General features: G+C 49.0%; 1 protein-coding gene across 1 annotated transcript; it reads left to right on the top strand.

The window, feature by feature from the left end:
• Positions 1-908: 908 nt before the first annotated feature.
• On the top strand, positions 909-11,059 carry Trappc3 (trafficking protein particle complex subunit 3). The gene is made up of 5 exons (XM_048350895.1): positions 909-1,074; positions 7,860-7,957; positions 8,177-8,276; positions 9,747-9,929; positions 10,314-11,059. Exons 1-5 carry the CDS (start codon positions 1,033-1,035, stop codon positions 10,431-10,433), a joined length of 543 nt encoding a protein of 180 aa, XP_048206852.1. The 5' UTR covers positions 909-1,032; the 3' UTR covers positions 10,434-11,059.
• The last annotated feature ends 10,198 nt before the right edge of the window (positions 11,060-21,257 follow it).

Here is a 21,257-nt window from a genome sequence, read left to right as displayed (position 1 = left end):
ATATGGCCTAGTGGCAAGAGTACTTGCCTCCCATACATGAAGCCCTGGGTCCAATTCCAGAAGTGGCGCTGTGGCTCAAGTGGCAGAGTGCTAGCCTTGAGCAAAAAGAAGCCAGGGACAGTGCTCAGGCCCTGAGTCCAAGGCCCAGGCCTGGCCAAAAAAAAAAAGACAACAAACAGAGTAGGCTGTTCTTGAAAACTCTTATAATGAAGAGGCTAGAACTCCAAAAGGAGCCATTGCTCGTTTTTTGTTTTTTTGTTTTTGTTTTGTTTTGTTTTGTTTTGGCCAGTCCTGGGGCTTGAACTTAGGAGCTGGAGGCTGTCCCCGAGCCTCTCTGTGCTCAAGGCTCTACCACTTGAGCCACAGCGCCACTTATGGCTTTTTCTGAGTAGTTTATTGGAGATAGGAGTCTCCTGCCAGGGCTCGCTTTGAACTGCGATCCTCACTCAGATCTCAGCCATCTGAATAGCTAAGATTACAGGAAGGAGCGTATGTGCATAAGTGCATATGTGCAAATGTGTGTTTATGTATAGGTATTTAAAGGATATCTTGGGAGATTCTGGAGTTGAATTGCAACAACAGAGAAAGAAGGCAGTTTGAAAGGGACTTTTAGAGATCAGAATTTGAAAATCATTTCTGAGCCAGGCCTGGGGGAGGGCGCGGAGAGCGACTGCGTGCACGGACTGTGGAAGACTACCACAAGCTGCGGACGCCACCTAGCGGCCAGAATGCCGCCTAGCGGACCAAGGCTTGGGACGCGTGGCATTCCGGGAGTCGTAGTTCGATTGCACGGGGAGGAGGGGGGGGCTTCCGCTGAGCTTGTCGGATGTTGTAGTCTACGGTCTGCCGCGCGGAGTTACCCTCATCCCGGACCACAAGTCCCGTGGTGCCGTGCGGCAGGTCACGCAGGCGCAGCGAGGCGAAGCCGCTCAATCCCGGAGCTTTGGGGCTGTGTCGGGGCTGAAGCGGCGTCCCCGAGGGTCACTGAGAAAGGTCTTAGGCGAGGCGTCACGGCGCAGAGTAGCCGGCACCATGTCGAGACAGGCGAACCGTGGCACCGAGAGCAAGAAAATGGTAACTCGGAGTGCGTGACCCCGGCGGGCGGGGCGGAATTGGGGCGTTCTGGGGGTGTGGGGCCTGGCGCGGTGCGGGAGGCGGGGAGGTCGCCTGGTGGGTCAGCCCGGGGAGAGGGGCGGGGTTGCGCTTGGGGCGGGACGGGGACGGTGGAGTAGACCCCGACTCTATGCAGCCTGTGGAGACCCTCCTGTCGACCCCTACGCGCAACTCTGTGCTAGACTAACAACAGCGACGGTGGTAACAGTAACTACCACTTAGGGTCTCGGAGCGTTTGGCCCCGGGCCACGCACTGGAGCTAATTTGATCAGCAAAGTAACCTGATGAGGTAGAGGATGTTGTGCCTTTTTACCGCTCCGAGAGGTTATGTAACGCCTCAGTTTACACCTAGGAAGAGTTAGGATCTGAGCCCTTGTCTCTCCAGTTCCAGAGCTAATGGCGCTCACAATGGCCTGGGCATGATGGGATGAGCTCAGATATTGTGGTCTTGTTAGAAGGAAATTCCTGCCCAGTGGAATAAGGTGGGTCAGAATCAGCAGTGAGTGGGGGAGAGGAGGGTAGCAAAGGAGCCTTTTTGTCCTGGAACTACGGAGACACCGTTTGTTTCCCTAAAGTTTGGGCTTGGGATTGTTTCTGCAGAGTAAAGTGGATAATATTTTTCTTCTAGCTAAGGAGCTTTCCTGTCAAATGTTCCTTTTATTTGGCTTTTTTTTCTCCCTCACAGTACTAGAGATTGAACTCAGAGCCTCATGCTTGCTAGGCAGGTGCTCTACCACTTGAGCCCCATGTCTAGCCTCTTCTTGCTTAAAAAAAAAAATTATAAATTTTTTTTTTATCGGTCATGGGGCTTGAACTCAAGGCCAGGGCACTGCCCCTGACCTCTTTTGCTCAAGGTTAGCATTCTACCACTTTGAGCCACAGCACCATTTCCAGTTTCTGAGTGGTTAATTGGTGATAAGAGTCTTTAGCTTTCCATGGAGATCCTTAGATCTCAGCCTCTTGAGTAGCTAGAATTACAGGTGTGAGCCACCAGTGCTTGACTGCATTTGTTATTTTTGAGGTAGGACCTCACCTTTTGCCCCATCAGGCTGTGATCCTCCAGCTTGTGCTTCTCTAGTTGTTGGGGATAACAAGTGTGTATTGCAGCTCCCAGCCATTGGTTGAGATGGAGTCTCTTGAGCGTTTCTCCTCAGGCTGGCCTTGAAGTATGATCCCAAACTCTGCTTTCCTTAAGTAGCTAGGATTGCAGGCTTGAGCCATTGCACTTGGCTTCTCTGGCATATTCTTACTAGTTCTAGAAACTGCTTATGTTATGTCTTTGTTTTGGGATTAAAAACTGAGCCTCTGGGCTGGAGGGTGTATCTCAGAGGTAAAATGAAGATGCAGGAGGCTCTGAGTTCAATCCTCAACACTAAAGACAAAAAGCAACCCAATTTCTGAGGTTGCATGCTGGACATACCAGGGAGCCAGTGTTGGTACCAGTCCAGACAGAATGATTAAACTTTCCTTCCACCCTTTGTATCTTACACCTGCTAACAACCATCAAGAAATGGGAAACCTTCAGGGAAGCTCTGCTGCTATATACTGTTATACTTGTGTTCTCTTAGATACCTTTCTTTGTGTGCTAGTCTTGGGCTTTGAATTCAGAGCCTAGGTTCTGTCCCTGAGCTTTTGTGCTCAGACTAGTGCCCTAGCTCCACTTAAGCCATAGCTCCACTTCTGGCTTTTTGGAGAAAGAGTCTCATAGGCCGGCTTCAAGTCACAATCCTCAGATCTCAGCTACCTATGTACCCAACCATGAACCACTGGCTCCTGGCTCTTGGACACCTTTGAGAAACTGGTGATAACATTGAATCTTTCCCCAGAAATACTAAGTACACAAACATGCGCAGTGACTGAAGTGGGGTTTGATCCTCAGCAATGGAAAAACAAAAATCAAAATCCCACATTTACCTACACTTGCCAGAGATTTATGGACTCCCAAAGATTAACCAATGGATTATAAGTTAAGAATTCCTACCTATGGGCTGGGAATGGAGCTCATCAGTAGAATCCTTGTGTAACATGCACAAGGTCCTAGGTTTGTTCCCCAGCTCCCACCCCAGAGAGAGAGAAAGAGAGAGAAAAGAAAGGAAGAAATAAAAATCATTGTTTATAGGAAATATCAATAATTTAAAAGAAGTGACTTTTGCTAGGAAACCGTGTAATTATGTAAAGGAGAAAGCTTTGACATTGGTTGGAGTTCTTACCAGTTGATTCTTTTTTTTTTTATTATTTGAACATAAATTTTTTTACAAGGTGTTGTGCAAAAAGGGTGCAGTTACATAGTAGGGCAGTGTGTACATTTCTTGTGATATCTTATGACCTGTTTTTCTATCCCTTGTCTAGGTCAGGTAGACATATATGCAATATACAATGTATCAAGAACATATACAGTATTCACAGACTTGGTCTCTACTGTCTCTCCATCTCCCTTTGTTAACAGTCATATATCAGGGAGATCATGCCCCTTTGTTTTCTGTGTTCTAGGCTTGTCTCACTCAACATTATTTGTTCGAGTTCTGACCATTTCCCTGCGAATAACAGTATTTCACCATTCCTAATCGCTATGTAGTATTCCATTGTGTATAAGTACCATATTTTTTGGATCCATTCGTCTGTGGAGGGGCATCTGGGTTGTTTCCATATTTTGGCTATTGTGAATTGTGCCACGATAAACATGGAAGTACAAATGTCTTTTTGATATCTTGGCTTTTGCTGTTTAGGATAGATGCCTAGGAGTGGTATGGCTGGGTCATAGGGTAGGTCTATATTGAGTTTTTTGAGAAACCTCCATACTGTTCTCCTAAGTGGTTGTACTAATTTGCACTCCCACCACCAATTGATTCTTAATTTCCTTATCTATGAAATGGAGGCATATTGCCTACCTAAGATTAGATGAGATAGTGGGAAATTCTAGGGATATGTTGTGTTTGTTTCCTCCCTTTCCTGTAATATGAGCGGAGAGATAGTCCTTACTTTTTTTTTTTTTTTTTTGGCCAGTCCTGGGGCTTGAGCCTAGGTGCTGTCCCTGAGCTTCTTTTGCCAAAGCCTAGTGCTGTACCACTTGAGCCACAGAGCCACTTCCCGCTTTTTCTGACTAGTTTATTGGAGATTAGAGTTTCATGGACTTTCCTGCCCAGGTTGGCTTAGAACACCAATACCCTAGTCATCATAGTCATCAGATCTCAGTCTCCTAAGTAACTAGGATTACAGGCACGAGCCACTGCTACCTGGCCAGTCCATACTTTACTGTCTTCTCATTTTTGTATATGTTTTCCACCTGAAACCAGTATTGACATTTTTTTTTCTGCCAGTCCTGGGGCTTGAACTCAGGGCCTGAGTACTGTCCCTGCCTTCCTTTTTGCTCAATGCTAGCACTCTACCTCTTGAGCTACAGCGCCACTCCCAGCTTTTTCTGTTTATATGGTACTGAGGAATCAAACCCAGGGCTTCGTGCATGCTAGGCAAGCACTCTACCATTAAACCACATTCCCAGCCTTGAATTATTTTTAGCCGGAGTTTCTTTATTATTTACTTATTTTTGGTGCCAGTCTAGGACCTGGGCATTGTCTCTGAGCTTTTTTGCTCAAGGCTAGAACTCTACCACTGGAGCTACAGCTCCATTTCCAGCTTTTTTTGGTGTTTAATTGGAGATAGAGTCTCACAGACTTTCCTGCCTGGGCTGGCTTTGGATTGCAATCCTCAGATCTCAGCCTCTTGAGTAGCTAGGATTACAGGTGTGAGCTACCAGCACCTCGCTTCAATACTGGGATTTAAATTCAGGGCTTTGTGCGTGCTAACCAGGCACTCTACCCACTTGGGCCACATTCAAGCCCTATTTTGCTTTAGTTATTTTTCAGGTAATGTCTTGTGTTTTCGCCAGAGCAGGGCCCCAGACCACAATCCTCCTACCCGTATACCTACTGTGTAGCTGAGATTACAGGCATGAACTACTACAACTCCTGTTGGAGATGAGATTCCACTAACTTTGCCTGACCTGGCTTTAAACCTCTGTCCTTCTTATCTCTGCCTCTTGAGTAGCCAAGATTGTAGATGTGAGCCAATGTGTCCAGCCCCCAGTATTAAATTCTCCATTTTTACTTTAGCATGAGCCTGCAGCTTCCACCTTCCCCTCACTTCTTGAAATGAGGTGGAGAGGTATAGCACTCTACTATAATCTTCAAGGCTCTTGGAACTGTCATTTTCTCTGCTTAACTCCTCTCTCCCAGATCATCTAGCCTACTCATCATCTCATTCATTGTTACCCAGATGTTAACATCTTCAGAGCAAGCCTTCCCTGGCCACCTGCCTAGTTTTCTGTCCTTTCTTTGCTCATTTTCTTCATAATATCTCTTTAATTGTAAGTGATATTTCATTATGAATGATATAGTCCCTTGCTCAGTGTCCCCCATGAGAGTATAAACTTGAGAAGGGCAGGGATTTGTTTGGTTCCATTCCTAGCAGCTAGATGCCTGGCACTGGTCATCTGGTGCACAGTTGAATGAATGAGGGTTTGAGTTCATTCTCTCATTCACTTGCTTGGTGCCCACTCAGAGCTTGTCATGTGATCTTTGTGGTCATCAGGTTCAGACATGTTCCTTGGGGAACCAACCCCTCAGCAGCCAGTAACCCTGAAGGGTAGAGAATGTCATCATTTTACAGATGAGAAATACTTTTCAGTATGGTAACAGTGGCTTAAGATAAGAAAGTTTCTATTGGTAAGGGGATTGTGGAAGATTGAGCTGTTTGAAGTAGGTTCTTGCTCATTGATCTCCAATAACTCTATCTCAGCTACTTCTGACCTGTCAGGACTTTTGCTACCCAGACATCTCCCCTCCTTTAGGTTTTCCCACAAATAGTGAGGCTTTCCCTCCCACCCTGTTGAAAATGAGCATCCCTCCCCCAACACACATGAAATGTGGATGCTTCTTTTTAATCTCCCTTAGTGCTTCTCCTCCATGTCACTCCTCAATCTACGGAAAGCCATGTATTTTATTTTAGATGGTCTCCCCAATTTTTTTCTTTTTTTAAAAAACATTATTTATTTATTGTCAAAGGGATATTACAGAGGGGTTACAGTTTCATATATAAGGCAGTACATACATTCCTTGCACAAATAAATTACAATTACATTCCCAGTAGCAGGTAGTATAAGTCGTGTTCCAAATTTTCAAAACTTGGGATTAAATCCCAGTCTAAGCTTTTTATTTTTTTTAAATTTTCAAACTGATGTACAGAGAGGTTACAGTTTCTTACGTTAGGCATTGGATACATTTCTTTTACAGTTTGTTACCTCCTCCCTCATTCCCCCCTCCCCCTTCCCCTTTCCCCCCCAAGAGTCCCCAATTTTTTTCTGTACCATAGTCCCACTCCTATTTTGCAAGTACAAATTCCTTTAACTTATATATCTATGTTACTCATTGTTCCAGATAGGCTTGGTTCATAACTGAAGATGGAGACAGACTTGCAAATTATCAGAGGGTATAGAGAACCTGGGAGAGGGATTCTGTGCCTAGACCCCGGGTGTATTGACTTGTGACCATGGATCACTGTCTAGGACTTTGATTTTCCCTACTGGTAAACTGGGGGAAACCACATGAGCCAGATGTTTGATAGCATTGTGATTTGCATGTTATTTGGCATCATGGTAGCTGGAGGCTCTTGTCTCCATCCAAGGGCTCATTAATAATGGAAGGAAAGCTCTCCTAATTTAATGTAGTATTGCCAACTCTTCGGACTGGTAACTGCTGGATTGTCTCCATCCATTCATGTTCAAGCCATTCTGGTGCCAAGCCCTTGAGTTTACTAAAAAATCATTCCCCTCCTTAATAGCTTCTCTTTGATCGTCATATTTGGTAAATGTCTCTTGGAGACACCCTGGTCTGACTGTTTTAGTTGAGTTCAAAGAGCTTCCTGATCCCCAAATTGATTTTCTTTGACTCTAGTGCATCTAAGTTTTCCCCCCTCGTTTGTTTTTCTTGAGGGGAGATACAGTAAGCTCAGGAAAACCTTTGGGTTTTGTCCCCCAGAGTTAACTTTTGTCAATAAGCTGTTTAACCTTGGGTGGATTATTTAATCATTTTCATCTCAGTGTTCTCTTCTCCGCAGTGGGATTCATTTCTGTCCCTGGCTATATTATGGGATGCAAAATGGCTTAACTCTAGGCCAGGGCCCTATGGTATGTGGAAACCATTGGTCACACCTGCCAACCCACAGAGGCTAGTTTGTAAAAGTCTGCTTCTGGTCCGTTTTTTTTTTTTTTGGCCAGTCCTGGGCCTTGGACTCAGGGCCTGAGCACTGTCCCTAGCTTCCTTTTTGCTCAAGGCTAGCACTCTGCCACTTGAGCCACAGCACCACTTCTGGCCGTTTTCTGTATATGTGGTGCTGGGGAATCAAACCCAGGGCCTCATGTATACGAGGCAAGCTCTCTCGCCACTAGGCCATATCCCCATCCTTCTGGTCTGTTTTTTACAGAATCTAGTGAGGGACTTTCCCCACACTGGATTCAGGCTTTATAGGCTTGGTAGCTGTGAGGAGATTTAGGTTGGCAGGTGTGTTGTGAGAGTGGCTGCCCAGCGAATGAGATCCTCGTCTTGTTGACCTGAGGGACCATATCCCCGGGTCACTCCACAGGGGTGTTGTTTCCATGCAGACACAGCTGCCTGGTGACCTTCCCTCCAGACTCTGGGCATCCCTTCTCATGTGTTCTGCTTGGTCCTGACTGCCTTTTGAATCTCTTTTAGAGCTCTGAGCTCTTCACCCTGACCTATGGGGCTCTTGTCACTCAGCTGTGCAAGGACTATGAAAATGACGAAGATGTCAATAAGCAGCTGGACAAAATGTGAGTGAGCGCCTTTGCAGAGAGACAGGAGTGGGGCTCCCCAGCGCTTTGTCTGCATCATCCTGTACAGTCCTGACAAGTTTGGGGTACAGTTTCCACTGAGCTCATTTACTGGGATATTTTGAGATTATCTCTATTTTCCCTTTATAAGTAACAGTCTTATGTGTAGGCATAAGACACTTAGGCCCCTAATGGTCTGTTCTCTAATTTCCTTCCCAGGGGCTATAATATTGGAGTTCGGCTGATTGAAGATTTCTTGGCACGGTCAAATGTTGGGAGATGCCATGACTTTCGGGAAACTGCAGATGTCATTGCCAAGGTCATTATCCTGGGCCACCTGGTTATGCTGAAGGGTTTCCATTGGGAAACACTGCTCACTGTTCTCTCTCTCCCTGTGAGAGGTCCTTAGTCTCCCCAAAGACCAATTAGGCAGCTTTTTAGGCTAAGAGAGTGTTCCTGGTGGTGTGGGAATAACAGACCTTGAAAAAGGGACGAATGGTTGGTCTTTTTTTTTTTTTTTGCCAGTCCTGGCCTTGAACTCAGGGCCTGAGCACTGTCCTTAGCTTCTTTTTGCTCAAGGCTAGCACTCTGCCACTTGAGCTACAGCGCCACTTCTGGCCATTTTCTATATATGTGGTGCTGGGGAATTGAACCCAGAGCTTCATGTATAGGAGGCAAGCACTCTTGCCACTAGGCCATACTCCCAGCCCAGGGGGGGACGAATGGTTGGATCATTCCTGTGGATAAAAGCTGGAGGTTTTCACTGTGGAGATGGAGCGGAGTAGCTAGGGGAGTAAGAATACATAATGGACTCAGACTAACCTGGCTTCAAGTTGTAGCTCCAATATTTACTGGTTCTGGGATCTCAGTAAGTTAATTTTAACCTCTTTAATTAGCACCTTGAAATGAAGAAAGTAAAAGTTACCTTAGAGGGGTGTTGTAAGGAGTAATGAACATTAGTGCTTACTGTTGTTAATACTGGTATGTTATGGTATTAAGCGGTATAACACCTCTAGCTCTGCGTCATTTACCTAAAAGATGTAAGCATGCTGGCCATACCTAAATCCTAAAGAGGATTGAGAGTGAAGAAATCTTTATGAGGGTATGATTAGGAGTGGCAGATAGAGAAAGATACCTTGAGAGTAAGTCTGCTCATGACTGTTCACTTTCAGGAATGTGGGTCCCTAGCTGGAGGCCTGGCCCAGCATTATTGTACCTACCTAGCAAGTACACAGAGAGGTTAGGGCCTCCCTGCTCAGATGCTGGTTTAGGATGTCTGCCCCTCAGAAGGGCAGTGGTCCTTTCCACACAGAGTGAGCTGTTGATTGTATAATGCCTTGAGAGAGAGCGATGTGGAACTGTCCACAATGCTTCTGCCTTTTGGTATGAATATCTAAAACTTCATTGTCTTTCAAAGACCACAAGTATGATCCAGAGCTTCATCTCTCTCTCTGTCACCATCCTTATTACAGTTTTCCTCCCTCCCTCCCTTCCTTCTTTCCTTGCTTGCTTTCTTGTTGGTCTTGTGGAGCTTCAACTCAGGGCCTGGGTGTTGTCCTTGAGTTCTTTCCCTCAAGGCTAGTGCTCTGTCACTTTGAGCCACAGTGCCACTTCCAGTTTTCTGATGGTTAATTGGAGATAAGAGTCTCATGGACTTTTCTGCCCTGATTGGCCTTGAACTGTGATCCTCAGATCTCAGGCTCCTGAGTAGCTAGGGCTGCAGGCGTGGAGCCCCAGTGCTTGGCCCTTATTGCCCTTTCCCACAGCACTATTGTGTGTCCCCTGACAGGTGGCATTCAAGATGTACTTGGGCATCACTCCAAGCATCACTAATTGGAGCCCAGCAGGTGACGAATTCTCCCTCATTCTGGAAAACAACCCCTTGGTGGACTTTGTGGAACTTCCTGATAACCACTCATCCCTTATTTATTCTAATCTCTTGTGTGGCGTGTTGCGGGGAGCCTTGGAGATGGTGAGTACGGCTCTTTACCTTTTGCAATATCTGAACTGTGGTAAGGGCTTGGAAAATGTTTGACTGGATGAGGGAAAAGGGCTTTGGCTCTTCTCAGCCCTTTACTGCCTGAGATGGGATCCAAGTGGGACATCTCTTCGTGGTGGTGATCCTAACATCCTGGGCTGGGTGGTGGTATCTTCAGCCCCCACAGCCCAGGACCATGCACTCCCCACTCGCAGGTTGGCTCGCATGGTCACCATCTCAGGGACCACTGTCTGGTGCAGTGGGAGGCCGGAGCTGGCAGTCCTATGGGAACCAGCCTCCTTTCTGAGTGTTCTGGGGTCAGGCACAGCCTGCCCAGTGGCTGTGGCATCTGCCTTTGCCTTCCCCTGCTGTCCCCAGGTCCAGATGGCCGTGGAGGCCAAGTTTGTCCAGGATACCCTGAAAGGAGACGGTGTGACAGAAATCCGCATGCGTTTCATCAGAAGGATTGAGGACAATCTCCCGGCTGGAGAAGAATGACCATCCTCAGGACGAGGGGTGCCGGCGGGAGGACTCTTTGGAAGCAGAAGGGCTCAGCATTTCCTCTTGGAAACTCCTGGAACTCAATGACTCTTTAATATCAATGTTCTATATTCTTTTAACCTTGTTTCCATTCTCCATGCTAATAAAGAGCAGACTGGTATAGTCCATTTACACCACAAGTATGCACATTCAGAAGGGAAATTCTTCACTCCCTTCCCCTTCAAAGGGGCTGGATGTAATTGTCCTTGGTTGGACTAGAAAGAACTCAAACCATTTTACATTCCTGTACATTTTCCAGCACAAAACCTTCTTTGACCCCGTTGAGAGACAAGCCGGGCACATCTCTTCCTTGGCCTTCGTAAAGCCACTGACAAATGGCAGTAGGGAATCTGGGGTTGTTGGAGGGGGGCAGGTAGCAGGGTGTGGGTAGGAATTTCTCGGCACAGTGTGACATGCTCTAGTGCTTGCCAGGACATGGGAGCCAGTCATACCAGAAACACTGACTTCTGGGAAGCCTCCCAGGCCTCATTCCCCCTGCTGTTGGAGGCAACATCTCCTCTTTTTACAGAGGGTCCATCCTTTTTCTTATAAATTCTTCAATAAAGACACATTCTTGAGTGAAATCCCAACCGTGTCCTGGTTTCTTTCTGTTCAGCATGGAAGACTTGAGTAGAAACACTGAATGCATGCTGAGTACTCACCCTGTGTCACTTACTGTATGTCGCATACCATATTGAACTCTTGCATTATACAGTTGACTGGTTCCATTCTTAGAGGTCAAGCCACAAGGTCATACCACTACTAAGTAGAGATGCCAGGGTTCAAAGCTGAGCCAAATGCAAAGCTCATGCTCTTTTTTTGGCCAGTCCTGGGGCTTGGACTCAGGGCCTGAGCACTGCCCCTGGCTTCTTTTTGCTCAAGGCTTGCACTCTGCCACTTGAGCCACAGCGCCACTTCTGGCCATTTTCTGTATATGTGGTGCTGGGGAATTGAACCCAGGGCCTCATGTATACGAGGCAAGCACTCTTGCCACTAGGCCATATCCCCAGCCCAAAGCTCATGCTCTTAATGGCATTGCCTGTCTGAAGCCTGGTTAGCACTTGGGAGGGAAGGAATGTCATCCTGCAGCTCCTTTCAGCATTTTAGAGCTTTGAATGGAAGCAGGGCTGTTTCTGGCTATAAATGGTAGCACTATTCTGGGTCTAGCATCTTCAGTCTGGGGGACTGAAGATATAGGGGAAAAACTAGACTCTAGGCCTTGCCCAAGGTAATGGACAGGCCACAAATGAGGGGAGCCACTCAAAAGTATTGTACTTAAAAGTGTGGCTTGGTTGTAGGAGAGAGGACCCAGCTTCTGAGACCTCAGGAATGGAGCAGTGTGTACACAGGACTTGTTGCCAGGGTTGGCCACCAAAGAGAAATGGTCACTTTTATGTCCTCCATTGAGCTTCTCCACATACAGTTAGGGGGCCCCGTAGCAAGTCCTCTATTTTGGACAGCTGTATCCTTAGCATTCAGTGTAAGGCTGAGTCTGAATGAATGAATGAACGAATGAATGAGATTGAGGGAATGAATACTAGAGTCCAGATTGGGAAGCTTCCTGTAGTTAATTGTATGTAATTCCCTTTTCTTTGTAAGGGAGTGTCATCTTTCTCCCTATGTCATAGTTTACTTTCTGGTAGCCATTTAGGTGGCATGAGATTTGGACTATTTCCCAGAATTAAACATGGACAATATTACAAGGCTGATGAGCTATGGAAACAAGAACCTTTATAGCTACAGTTCCACGATTGAGTGTTGCCACATAGAGACTGAGGGAAGGAAAGGGGCTGGGAACTGCAGGACTGTCTGAAATACCCCATCTTCCAGAATTTCCAAACATAACAAATCTCAGCCCTCCCCACTCCATAGCTGGGGGGCTGTTTACATACATCTAGAGCAGAGGCTCTGGGCTAGGCCTTGCTCTGCAACCTTTGGCCAACAGGGGTCTCCCAATCACCACCCTACTGTGCCAGAAGGTAACATTGGACCACTGGCTTTCAGAAGTTGCTAGAAGATGCACCTGATGAGCAAATCTCAGAGTCTAAATCAGAGTTTGGGAGTGTCCCCCTCTAATCATGCCCATGAGCCCTGAAAGCAAAGCTCATACAGCTGCCAGGCTGTGTACCTACAGAACCCAGGGTATGGAGAGAGCTCACTGGCCAAGATGTCTGGCTCTCTTACACTCCAAACTCTCCCCTGCTACACAAGCCAGCCCTGAGCCCGCCCCTAACCACCCCCCCCCACTTCCTGAATGGTGTGCAGGGCCCCTGCCCCAGCCGCTGATGTAAGAGCCCCCTTCCTTCCCCAGACCTCCAACCCCAATGAAGTTTCCGTAGTCAGGTTACACCTTCTGGGAAGCTGGCCTCCCCTGAATTTGTACCAGGCGGCCAAGTCCATGGAGCAGTGGCAACGCAGGCCCCAGGAGCTGAAATCGCATTAAATAAAATTAAAATAGTCTAACAAGTAGTCCATTGTGGCTCGTGGGAGGCAGGGGTGCAGGAAAAGCAGCCTCCATCCTCCCTGTGCTTAAGTGCTACCATGTGCTGTTCCCTGGAAGCGAACCGGGCGGTGAGAGGGAGGGCTGGGGAGGGGAGGGTGGCGGCCAGCGCGGAGACACGCTGTTACCGAACTGAGCCTTTGATGCGGGGCCAGGCCTGACCCCAGGACAGCCTCTGGCCACTGCCAGGGGAGCTGTGGGACACAGTGCATTCCTGGGGGCAATTTACACTCTGGCAGGAGGAGACAGGAAAGTTTCTACTGCGGGGCAGGAGGTGGAGAAGCCGCTGTAGCAGAAGTTAGGGGTGTTCTGAGCAGCACAGGAGGGAACAGCGGCATCCTCTTGCTTGGACCTGGCTCCCTGAACCAACTGGGGTAGAGGCCTCCTCCAGGAAGCCTTCCCTGATTGAACCCAGAGCTGGTGAGAAGCAGTACTGCCTTACTCGGGCAGGATCTAGTATCTGCTCTTTCAGCAGAGGTTTCCCACCTCTGCTGGGACTGTAAGCCCCCAGGTAGGCTAGAGGACAGCTGGGAGGATCGTGCAGGTGGACCCAGCACCTGTATGAGCCGGGACTAATGTTATCCTAGCTGCAGCTAACTTGTATGGCAGAGTGACTGTGTACCAAGGACAGTATAAGCACTTCACATGCACTCCCCCCTGGGGAGTCACAGCAACCCCATCACCACTCCCATTTTGCAAAGGAGAAAACTGAGGCACATACAAATATGTGGTAGATCCAGGGCGGGAGCCCCAACACTAGGTAGTACATTTCATGATTTGCATGTTTTTGTGTTTCACTGTGTTTCCAGACAAATGATTTGAATGGGAAGCCCCAGTGGGTGTTTTTTTTTCCAGTTGAGGGCTTGAACTCGGCCTGGGTGCTGTCCCTGAGCTCTTCAGCTCAAGGCTAATGCTCTACTGCTTGAGCCACAGAGCCACTTCTGGTTTTCTGGTGATTAATTGGAGGTAAGAGTCTCATGTACTTTCCTGACCGGACTAGCTTTGAACCATAATCCTCACATCTCAGCCTCCTAAGTAGCTAGGATTACAGGTGTGAGCCACTGGTGCCCGGCTGCCCATCTTTTTAATCTGAAAAATGGGAATAATATTGCTTACCTTGCTGATTGTTTTGAGGATGTAAATTTCTTGGCACATACTGAATATTCTCTAACTGGCAGTTAGGGTTACCCTGAGCTTTGTGGGCTGGGCTCTGTCTTGCACACCTGTTGTATGGCATGTGAGTGAATGCGTGGGGAGGACAGTTTTGTGAAGCCAAGCTTGTCTGTACTTTTCATTCCTGAATCCTGAGTGCCATGTAGGTGCTGGAAATGCAAATATCCATTGAGTAGGTGTTGACTGTTAGTACAGAGTGGAGGGGTCCATAAAAAGAGTGTATGGGCTTGTTAAATATGACCAGCAATGTAATCTGGTGGGATCCATGCGAAATGTAAATGTGGAGCCTTTCATTCGGAAATTGTTAACAAGGGGTGGTGGTGGCTCACACCTGTAATCCTAACTACTCAGGAGGCTGAGCTGCAAGGATCATGTTCAGGCAGAAAGTCTTCTCTCCAATTAACCAGCAAAAGGGCTGGAAGTGGAGGTGTAGCTCAACTTGTAGAGTGCCAGCCTTGAGTGAGAAAGCTAAAACAGAACGTGAGTCCCGGCACTGTCACGTAGAAAGAAGGAAAGAGGGCTGGGAGTGTGGCTCAGTGGTAGAGCGCTTGCCTAGCATGCATAAAGTCCTGGGTTTGATTCCTCAGTACCACAAACACAGAAAAAGCAGGAAGTGGAGCTGTGGCTCAAGTGGTGGAGCACTAGCCTTGAGCACAAACTGGCCCAGGGACAGTGCTCAGGCCCTGAGTTCAAGCTCCAGGACTGGCAAAAAGAAAGAAGGAAGGAGGGCTGGGGATATGGTTCGATTCCCCAGCACCATGTATACAGAAAATGGCCAGAAGCGGCGCTGTGGCTCAAGTGGTAGAGTGCTAGCCTTGAGTGGGAAGAAGCCAGGGACAGTGCTCAGGCCCTGAGTCCAAGGCCCAGGACCGGCAAAAAAAAAAAAAAAGAAAGAAGGAAGGAGAAAGAGGAGGGAAGGAGGGAGGGAGGAAGGGAAAGAGAAAGGAAGGAAGGAAGGAAGGAAGGAAGGAAGGAAGGAAGGAAGGAAGGAAGGAAGGAAGGAAGGAAATTGTTAGGAATTTCTGGGCAACTAGCAGAGCATTAAAGCAGGCTTTTGTGAGTGGGAGCCCAATGTGAGTCCCACAAAGCCAGCCCTGGCCTCCATGTGTCTGTGCAGCATCACCTCCCAGCCCCCCAGAACACCAGCCCACCTGCTGAGAAGAGCATGTACCCCGCCCTTGGGAAGGTGGAGAGGGAAAGGGTTGTTCAGTGTGAGCAGGCCAGATGAGAGCAGAGGGAGGGCCCAGTGACCCAGGAGACCTCTCCCCTGGAACTTCCCTCCCCACCTGGAGCAGGCCATGCCTGAGAGCAGACCTCTGCCTGCCACCCCCCCAAAAGAGCAGACTTCCCCTCCCTCCAACCAAGCCACTGGGTGGTCTGGGCACATGTGGTCACATTTAGATGTTGATTGAAGCAAAATTGTTATAAGATTAGAATGGTTAAGGTAACTTTAATTTCCAGCGCATTACTGAGATTTTTGAAGATGGAGCTGGGAGATCCCCTGGGGTAGAAATGGGGAGAAGGACGGGTGGGGGGGGAGGGGGACTGTGGAAGGCTGTTTCCAGCTCCTGGGCTCTGGAGGAGAGGCCCCAGCAACCAAAGTCAAGGAACAAGAGTTAGACAGAGGGAAGGACTTCCCAGGAAGTCCTTGGAGCAAGGAGTCCAGTCCTCTAGCACATGTGGGAGTCAGGGACAGAATTCCTGGTGGAGTGGGAATTTACCAGCACCGCACCCTCTCCCAGACCATTCACACGCCCCTGGCCACACATCTGTGCAAACATCCCTCTCCTTGGCTTGCCAGAGAGAGGGGTGGCAAGGGGCAGTCCCCGGTCCTCCCCTGCTCCAAGCCCAGGGCCACAGCCAGAGGCTGCCTGCCTTTCTTTCCTTCCTTCCTTCCTTCCTTCCTTCCTTCCTTCCTTCCTTCCTTCCTTCCTTCCTTCCTTCCTTCCTTCCTTTCTTTCTTTCTTCCTTCCTTCCTTCTCTCCTTCCTTCTTCCCTCCCTCTTTCCCTCCCTCCCTCCCTTCTTTCTATCTTTCTTTCTCTCTTTTGTGTGCACGTGCTGGCACTAGGGCTAGAACTTATGGTCTTGACCTCTCTCAGTTTTTTTGTTCAAATCTGTACTCTCCCACTTGGTTCACAGCTCACTTCCAGCTTTTTGATTTTTTTTTTTTTTGGCCAGTCCTGGGCCTTGGACTCAGGGCCTGAGCACTGTCCCTGGCTTCTTCCCGCTCAAGGCTAGCACTCTGCCACTTGAGCCACAGCGCCGCTTCTGGCCGTTTTCTGTATATGTGGTGCTGGGGAATCGAACCTAGGGCCTCGTGTATCCGAGGCAGGCACTCTTGCCACTAGGCTATATCCCCAGCCCGCTTCCAGCTTTTTGGTGGATAACTGGAGAGGAGTCTCATGGGCTTTTCTGCCCAGGCTGGCTTTGAACTGTAACCCTCAGATACCAGCCTCCTGAGTAGCTAAGATTACAGCATGAACCACCAGTGCCTAGCTCTGAGGGTTTTCTTATTATAGATAGAGCAGGAATGAGTTAATACTGGTAATAGAAATAAAGGTTATGATTTCATAGTAAATGTTAGTAATGATGAATATGGACATTTATTATTCAGTGCCTGGTTAGTTGAGCCATTACCGTGTGTCAGGGTTATATTAATTAATTATGTTATTACTCTCTCTGGTTTAAACAGTATTTATCTCTCACAGTCTGAAGGTTAGAGATCTGAGATCAGGGCCCCAGCATGATGGGGCGATGGGTGGCCTTCTTTCTGAATTACAGACTTTGTGTCTTCACTTGGTGAAGAGAGCTCACTGCTTCTTCCAGGAGCTCCTATAACGTGGTGCTAAAAGGGAAGAGAGGGACGCTCATGCCTGTAGATACTTAGGAGGCTGAGACCTGAAGATCATAGTTCAAAGCCAGCCTGGACAGGAAAGTCAGTGAAACTCTTATCACCAAAAAGCCAGAAGTAGAGCTGTGACTCAAATGGTAGAGCATCAGCCTTGAGCAAAAACAAAAGCTCAGGAACAGAGCCCAGGCCCTGAGTTTAAGCCTCAATACTGGCATACACAGGGGGAAATTTTTTAATTAATAAAGGGGATGAAGGATGGGAATTAGCCTGCCTGAAGTCAAATTGTAGCTCACTCCCTAGCTATGTGACCATGAGTAAGTCAGTTAACCCCTCTGAGCCTCCGTTTTCCCATCTACCAAGTGGAGATGACAACAATACCACTCACAGTAAGTGCCTGGCATGGAAATGAGCCCTTGAGTGTCAGCTGTTTCCACTGGAGTTAGCCCCCTCTCACAGAGCTGGAATTTGAGGTGTGGAGAAATTAATTACCTGCTCATAATCCCAGAGAAACAACACTGGGCTCCAGACCCCAGTCTGCTCAACTCAGCCCCATGACCTGAACCATAAGGCGGGTGCTAGTGTGTGGTTACAGGGGGGCTACACTGAGAAGTTTCTAGACCTGTTGTAGTCCAGTTTAACCATTCATCCCTTCCATACCACTGCTCAGTTCTTTAATCAGATGGCTAGCCACTGATGCTTGTGGCAGAGCAGACACAGGCACCGCCATGGACAGAAGAAAGGAAGAAGTGCGTGGCAGGTGGTGGGGGCAGGCTGGCTGGGAGTTTGGACTGTCCTTGTTCTGAGGTGATTCTTTTTTTTTTTTTTCTGTGCTGGCTTTTTTTTTTTATTAATTGGACATAAATTTTTTTACAAGGTGTTGTGCAAAGAGGGTGCAGTTACATAGTAGGGCAGTGTGTACATTTCTTATGATATCTTACAACCTGTTTTTCTATCCCTTGTCTAGGTCAGGTTGACATATATGCAATATACAATGTATCAAGAACATATACAGTATTCACAGACTTGATCTCTACTGTCTCTCCGTCTCCCTTTGTTAACAGTCATATATCAGGGAGATCATGCCCCTTTGTTTTCTGTGTTCTAGGCTTGTCTCACTCAACATTATTTGTTCGAGTTCTGACCATTTCCCTGCGAATAACAGTATTTCACCATTCCTAATCGCTATGTAGTATTCCATTGTGTATAAGTACCATATTTTTTGGATCCATTCGTCTGTGGAGGGGCATCTGGGTTGTTTCCATATTTTAGCTATTGTGAATTGTGCCGCGATAAACATGGAAGTACAAATGCCTTTTTGATATCTTGGATTTTGCTGTTTAGGATAGATGCCTAGGAGTGGTATGGCTGGGTCATAGGGTAGGTCTATATTGAGCTTTTTGAGAAACCTCCATACTGTTCTCCAAAGTGGTTGTACTAATTTGCACTCCCACCAACAATGGAGAAGGGTTCCTCTTTCCCCACAGCCCCTCCAGCATTTGTTGTTTCCTGAGTTCAGAGTATAGGCCATTCTAACTGGGGTGAGGTGGTATCTCAGGGTTGTTTTTATTTGCATTTCCTTTACTAGCAGGGATGTTGCTGAGGTGATTCTTGAGACAGTAGACAGACTCCGGCTGGAGGAGCCTCATGTTTTCTCCTAAGGCTTTCTGAGTAAAGACTGGTGGACAAGGTCACTGCAGTCACAAGGTCATGAGGCAGCTGTTTCAGTCTCTGGGGTCAGGTCCCAGAGGCCTGGGAGACCTGGGCTGCAGGAGCTCCCTTGAGGTGGGGAGCCTTCCCTTGGCAATGAACTCTAAGGCCATAGGATTCGGCAATGGGACAGGGCCCAGACTTGACATCCCAGAGCTGGGTGAAAGGAGAAGGATCTAGAGCCTTGTCTCCACGAAGAGCACTGGGCAGAAAGCTACTGGGAATGGTGAGTGGCACTTAGACCCAGGCCAAAGGGCCTCAAAAGATTCAGGGGTGGAGCTGGACACCATGGCTCACACCTGTAATCCTAGCTCCTCAGAAGGCTGAGCTCTGAGGACCATAGCTCAAAGCCAGCCCAGGCAGGAAAGTCTGTGAGACACTTATCTCCAATTAACCACTACAAAACTGGAAATGACACTGCAGCTCAATATGGTAGGGCACTAGCCTTGAGCACAAAGGCTCAAGGACAGCTCCCAGGCCTTGAGTTCAAGCCTCAGGAGTGGGATTCAGGTGGGAGGGTGAGTGTGGGAAGCCCTTGGGACTCTGCCAGTGTGCCCTCCCTCCCCAGCCCCATCCATTGTGCCTCTCCTCTCTGTGAGCAGCTCACGCTCACACAGCTGCATGTTTTCATGTGAATTAACAAACGGAATCTTCATACAGCCTAAGAGAGTATAACAGAGAAACAGAGGCACAAGACGCTAAGTGACTTGTGAAAGTGCCCTTGGCTGATGATGGTTGTGGCTGAATTTGAACCCAGGCAGTTGAACACCAGAGGCCCAGCATCGTCTGAACACTCAGTCCTCACTGACACCGCTTCAGGGCCAGTTTCTCACTCCATTCCCCTGGGGGTGGGGTGGGTGTTTTCCTAGTTAACCACCTCCTGCCCATGTGGGCCTAACCTCCCTGCCCAGCAGGCCTCCCCTTCCTCAGGTAGTGTCCCAGCCTGGCTTCACAGGAGCTCCCTTGGGCTTGGAAGTCTAGACTCCCAGGCCCCTGGCAGCCCCCCAACCCAAAGGGTGGGATGGAGTAGGCCCAGGCTCTGGGGGTGGGTGAGGGCGAGAGGCCCCAATGAGGAGTGGCGGGGTTGGTGTGTACCTTGGCAGGGGGACAGCAAAGTGGGAGGCCCTTGGAGGGCAGACAGTAGGAGGGGGAAGGGGCCATGGAGTGGACCTGACCCACAGACAGCCTGCCCTGGGCTTCCCTTGCTCTTTTTCTGGAGCTGCAAAGGGCTTGACTCCTTCCCACTTAGAACACACACACACACACACACACACACACACACACACACACACACACACAGCTGGACTCAACTCTCACTGTCCTCACTGCCTCCATCTCTTTCCTTGTGGAGCTCCTTTACCCTCAACAGCCTGGCTACTGCCCTGCACTACCCTCCAAAGACCAACCCATAACTGCCCATCCCAAAGGATGCTTCACTGCTTCTGTGGGTCTTGCTGGCCTTTGTATTTCTCCTGGTTTACGGACTTCCTCTGCGCCCCCACCCACCCACCCCTGCCGGCCCACCCCCTGAAATCAGCTCTCTGAACCATGCCTGCAGTCCAGCACTTTGCTGGTTAATTGGAAATGGAATCTCACAGACTTTTGCCCAAGCTGGGCCCCGCCTCTTGTGCAGCTAGGGTTACAGGCATGAGCTACCCAACTCTACCTATTCTTTGCCAATGCAGTTAAGTTGCCCCCCTCTAAGCCTTGCTTCCTAAGGGTCCTCCTCACCCCTTGGTCTCAGTTTCCAGCTATACACCAAGGAGCCTGACATCTAGACCAAATCTCTTCTCCATGCATGGAAGTCCCACACATTCAGTCCCACTACACTCCTCCTAGACCCCACAATTCCTAGATCTCTACTGGGAAACTTGACTGCTGGCTGCCTTTCTAGGTCCCTCACCCCAACATCCAGACCTTCCCCAGCTTCTCTCATACTTGAACCTCCCTCTTCCCACATCTTCCTCCTTGGGCCATGCCAGGACTATGCCAGCGCCCCGCCCCCCCCCCCCCCCCCCGCCCAATCTGTGGCTGTACCTTACCTACACCATCCAGAGGGCTCTCCAAGGCACATCCCATCCACCCTGCCCCTCCTGTGGGTCCCCAGGTCCCTGGAGGTGACGTTTAACCAGCTCTAGCAGGCCACCTGGGCTGAGCTCCCTACAGCCAACCAGACCACTGGGTCTTGTGTCTGCCCAGGGCACCTTTGGGGGGGCCTTTTGTCTGCCCAGGGCACCTTGGGGGTGCCTTGTGTCTGACCAGGGCACCTTTGGGGGGGTGCCTTGTGTCTGCGCAGGGCACCTTTGGGGGCCTTGTGTCTGCCCAGGGCACCTTTGGGGGGTCTTGTGTGGATCTGTGCCGCCCCTGGGGGACCTCGTCGTACCCTCTCTCTCCCTCCCGGCAGGACAGGTGGCCCTGGGGGCAGGGATGGGCTGGGGTCGGACCCGCGCGTGGCGGGCGGGGCGCCGGGCGGGCGGGGCGCGGGCCCTGGCGGCGCCGGTGGAAAGAGCGGGTGAGGCCCCGCCCCGCCCGCCCCTCCCGGCCGCGCCT

The sequence above is a fragment of the Perognathus longimembris genome, chromosome 7, assembly GCF_023159225.1.
Source record: "Perognathus longimembris pacificus isolate PPM17 chromosome 7, ASM2315922v1, whole genome shotgun sequence".
Taxonomy (NCBI): Eukaryota; Metazoa; Chordata; class Mammalia; order Rodentia; family Heteromyidae; genus Perognathus; species Perognathus longimembris.
The sequence above is the reverse complement of the archived record's forward strand: the minus strand, read 5'-3'. Positions and strand labels throughout refer to the sequence as shown.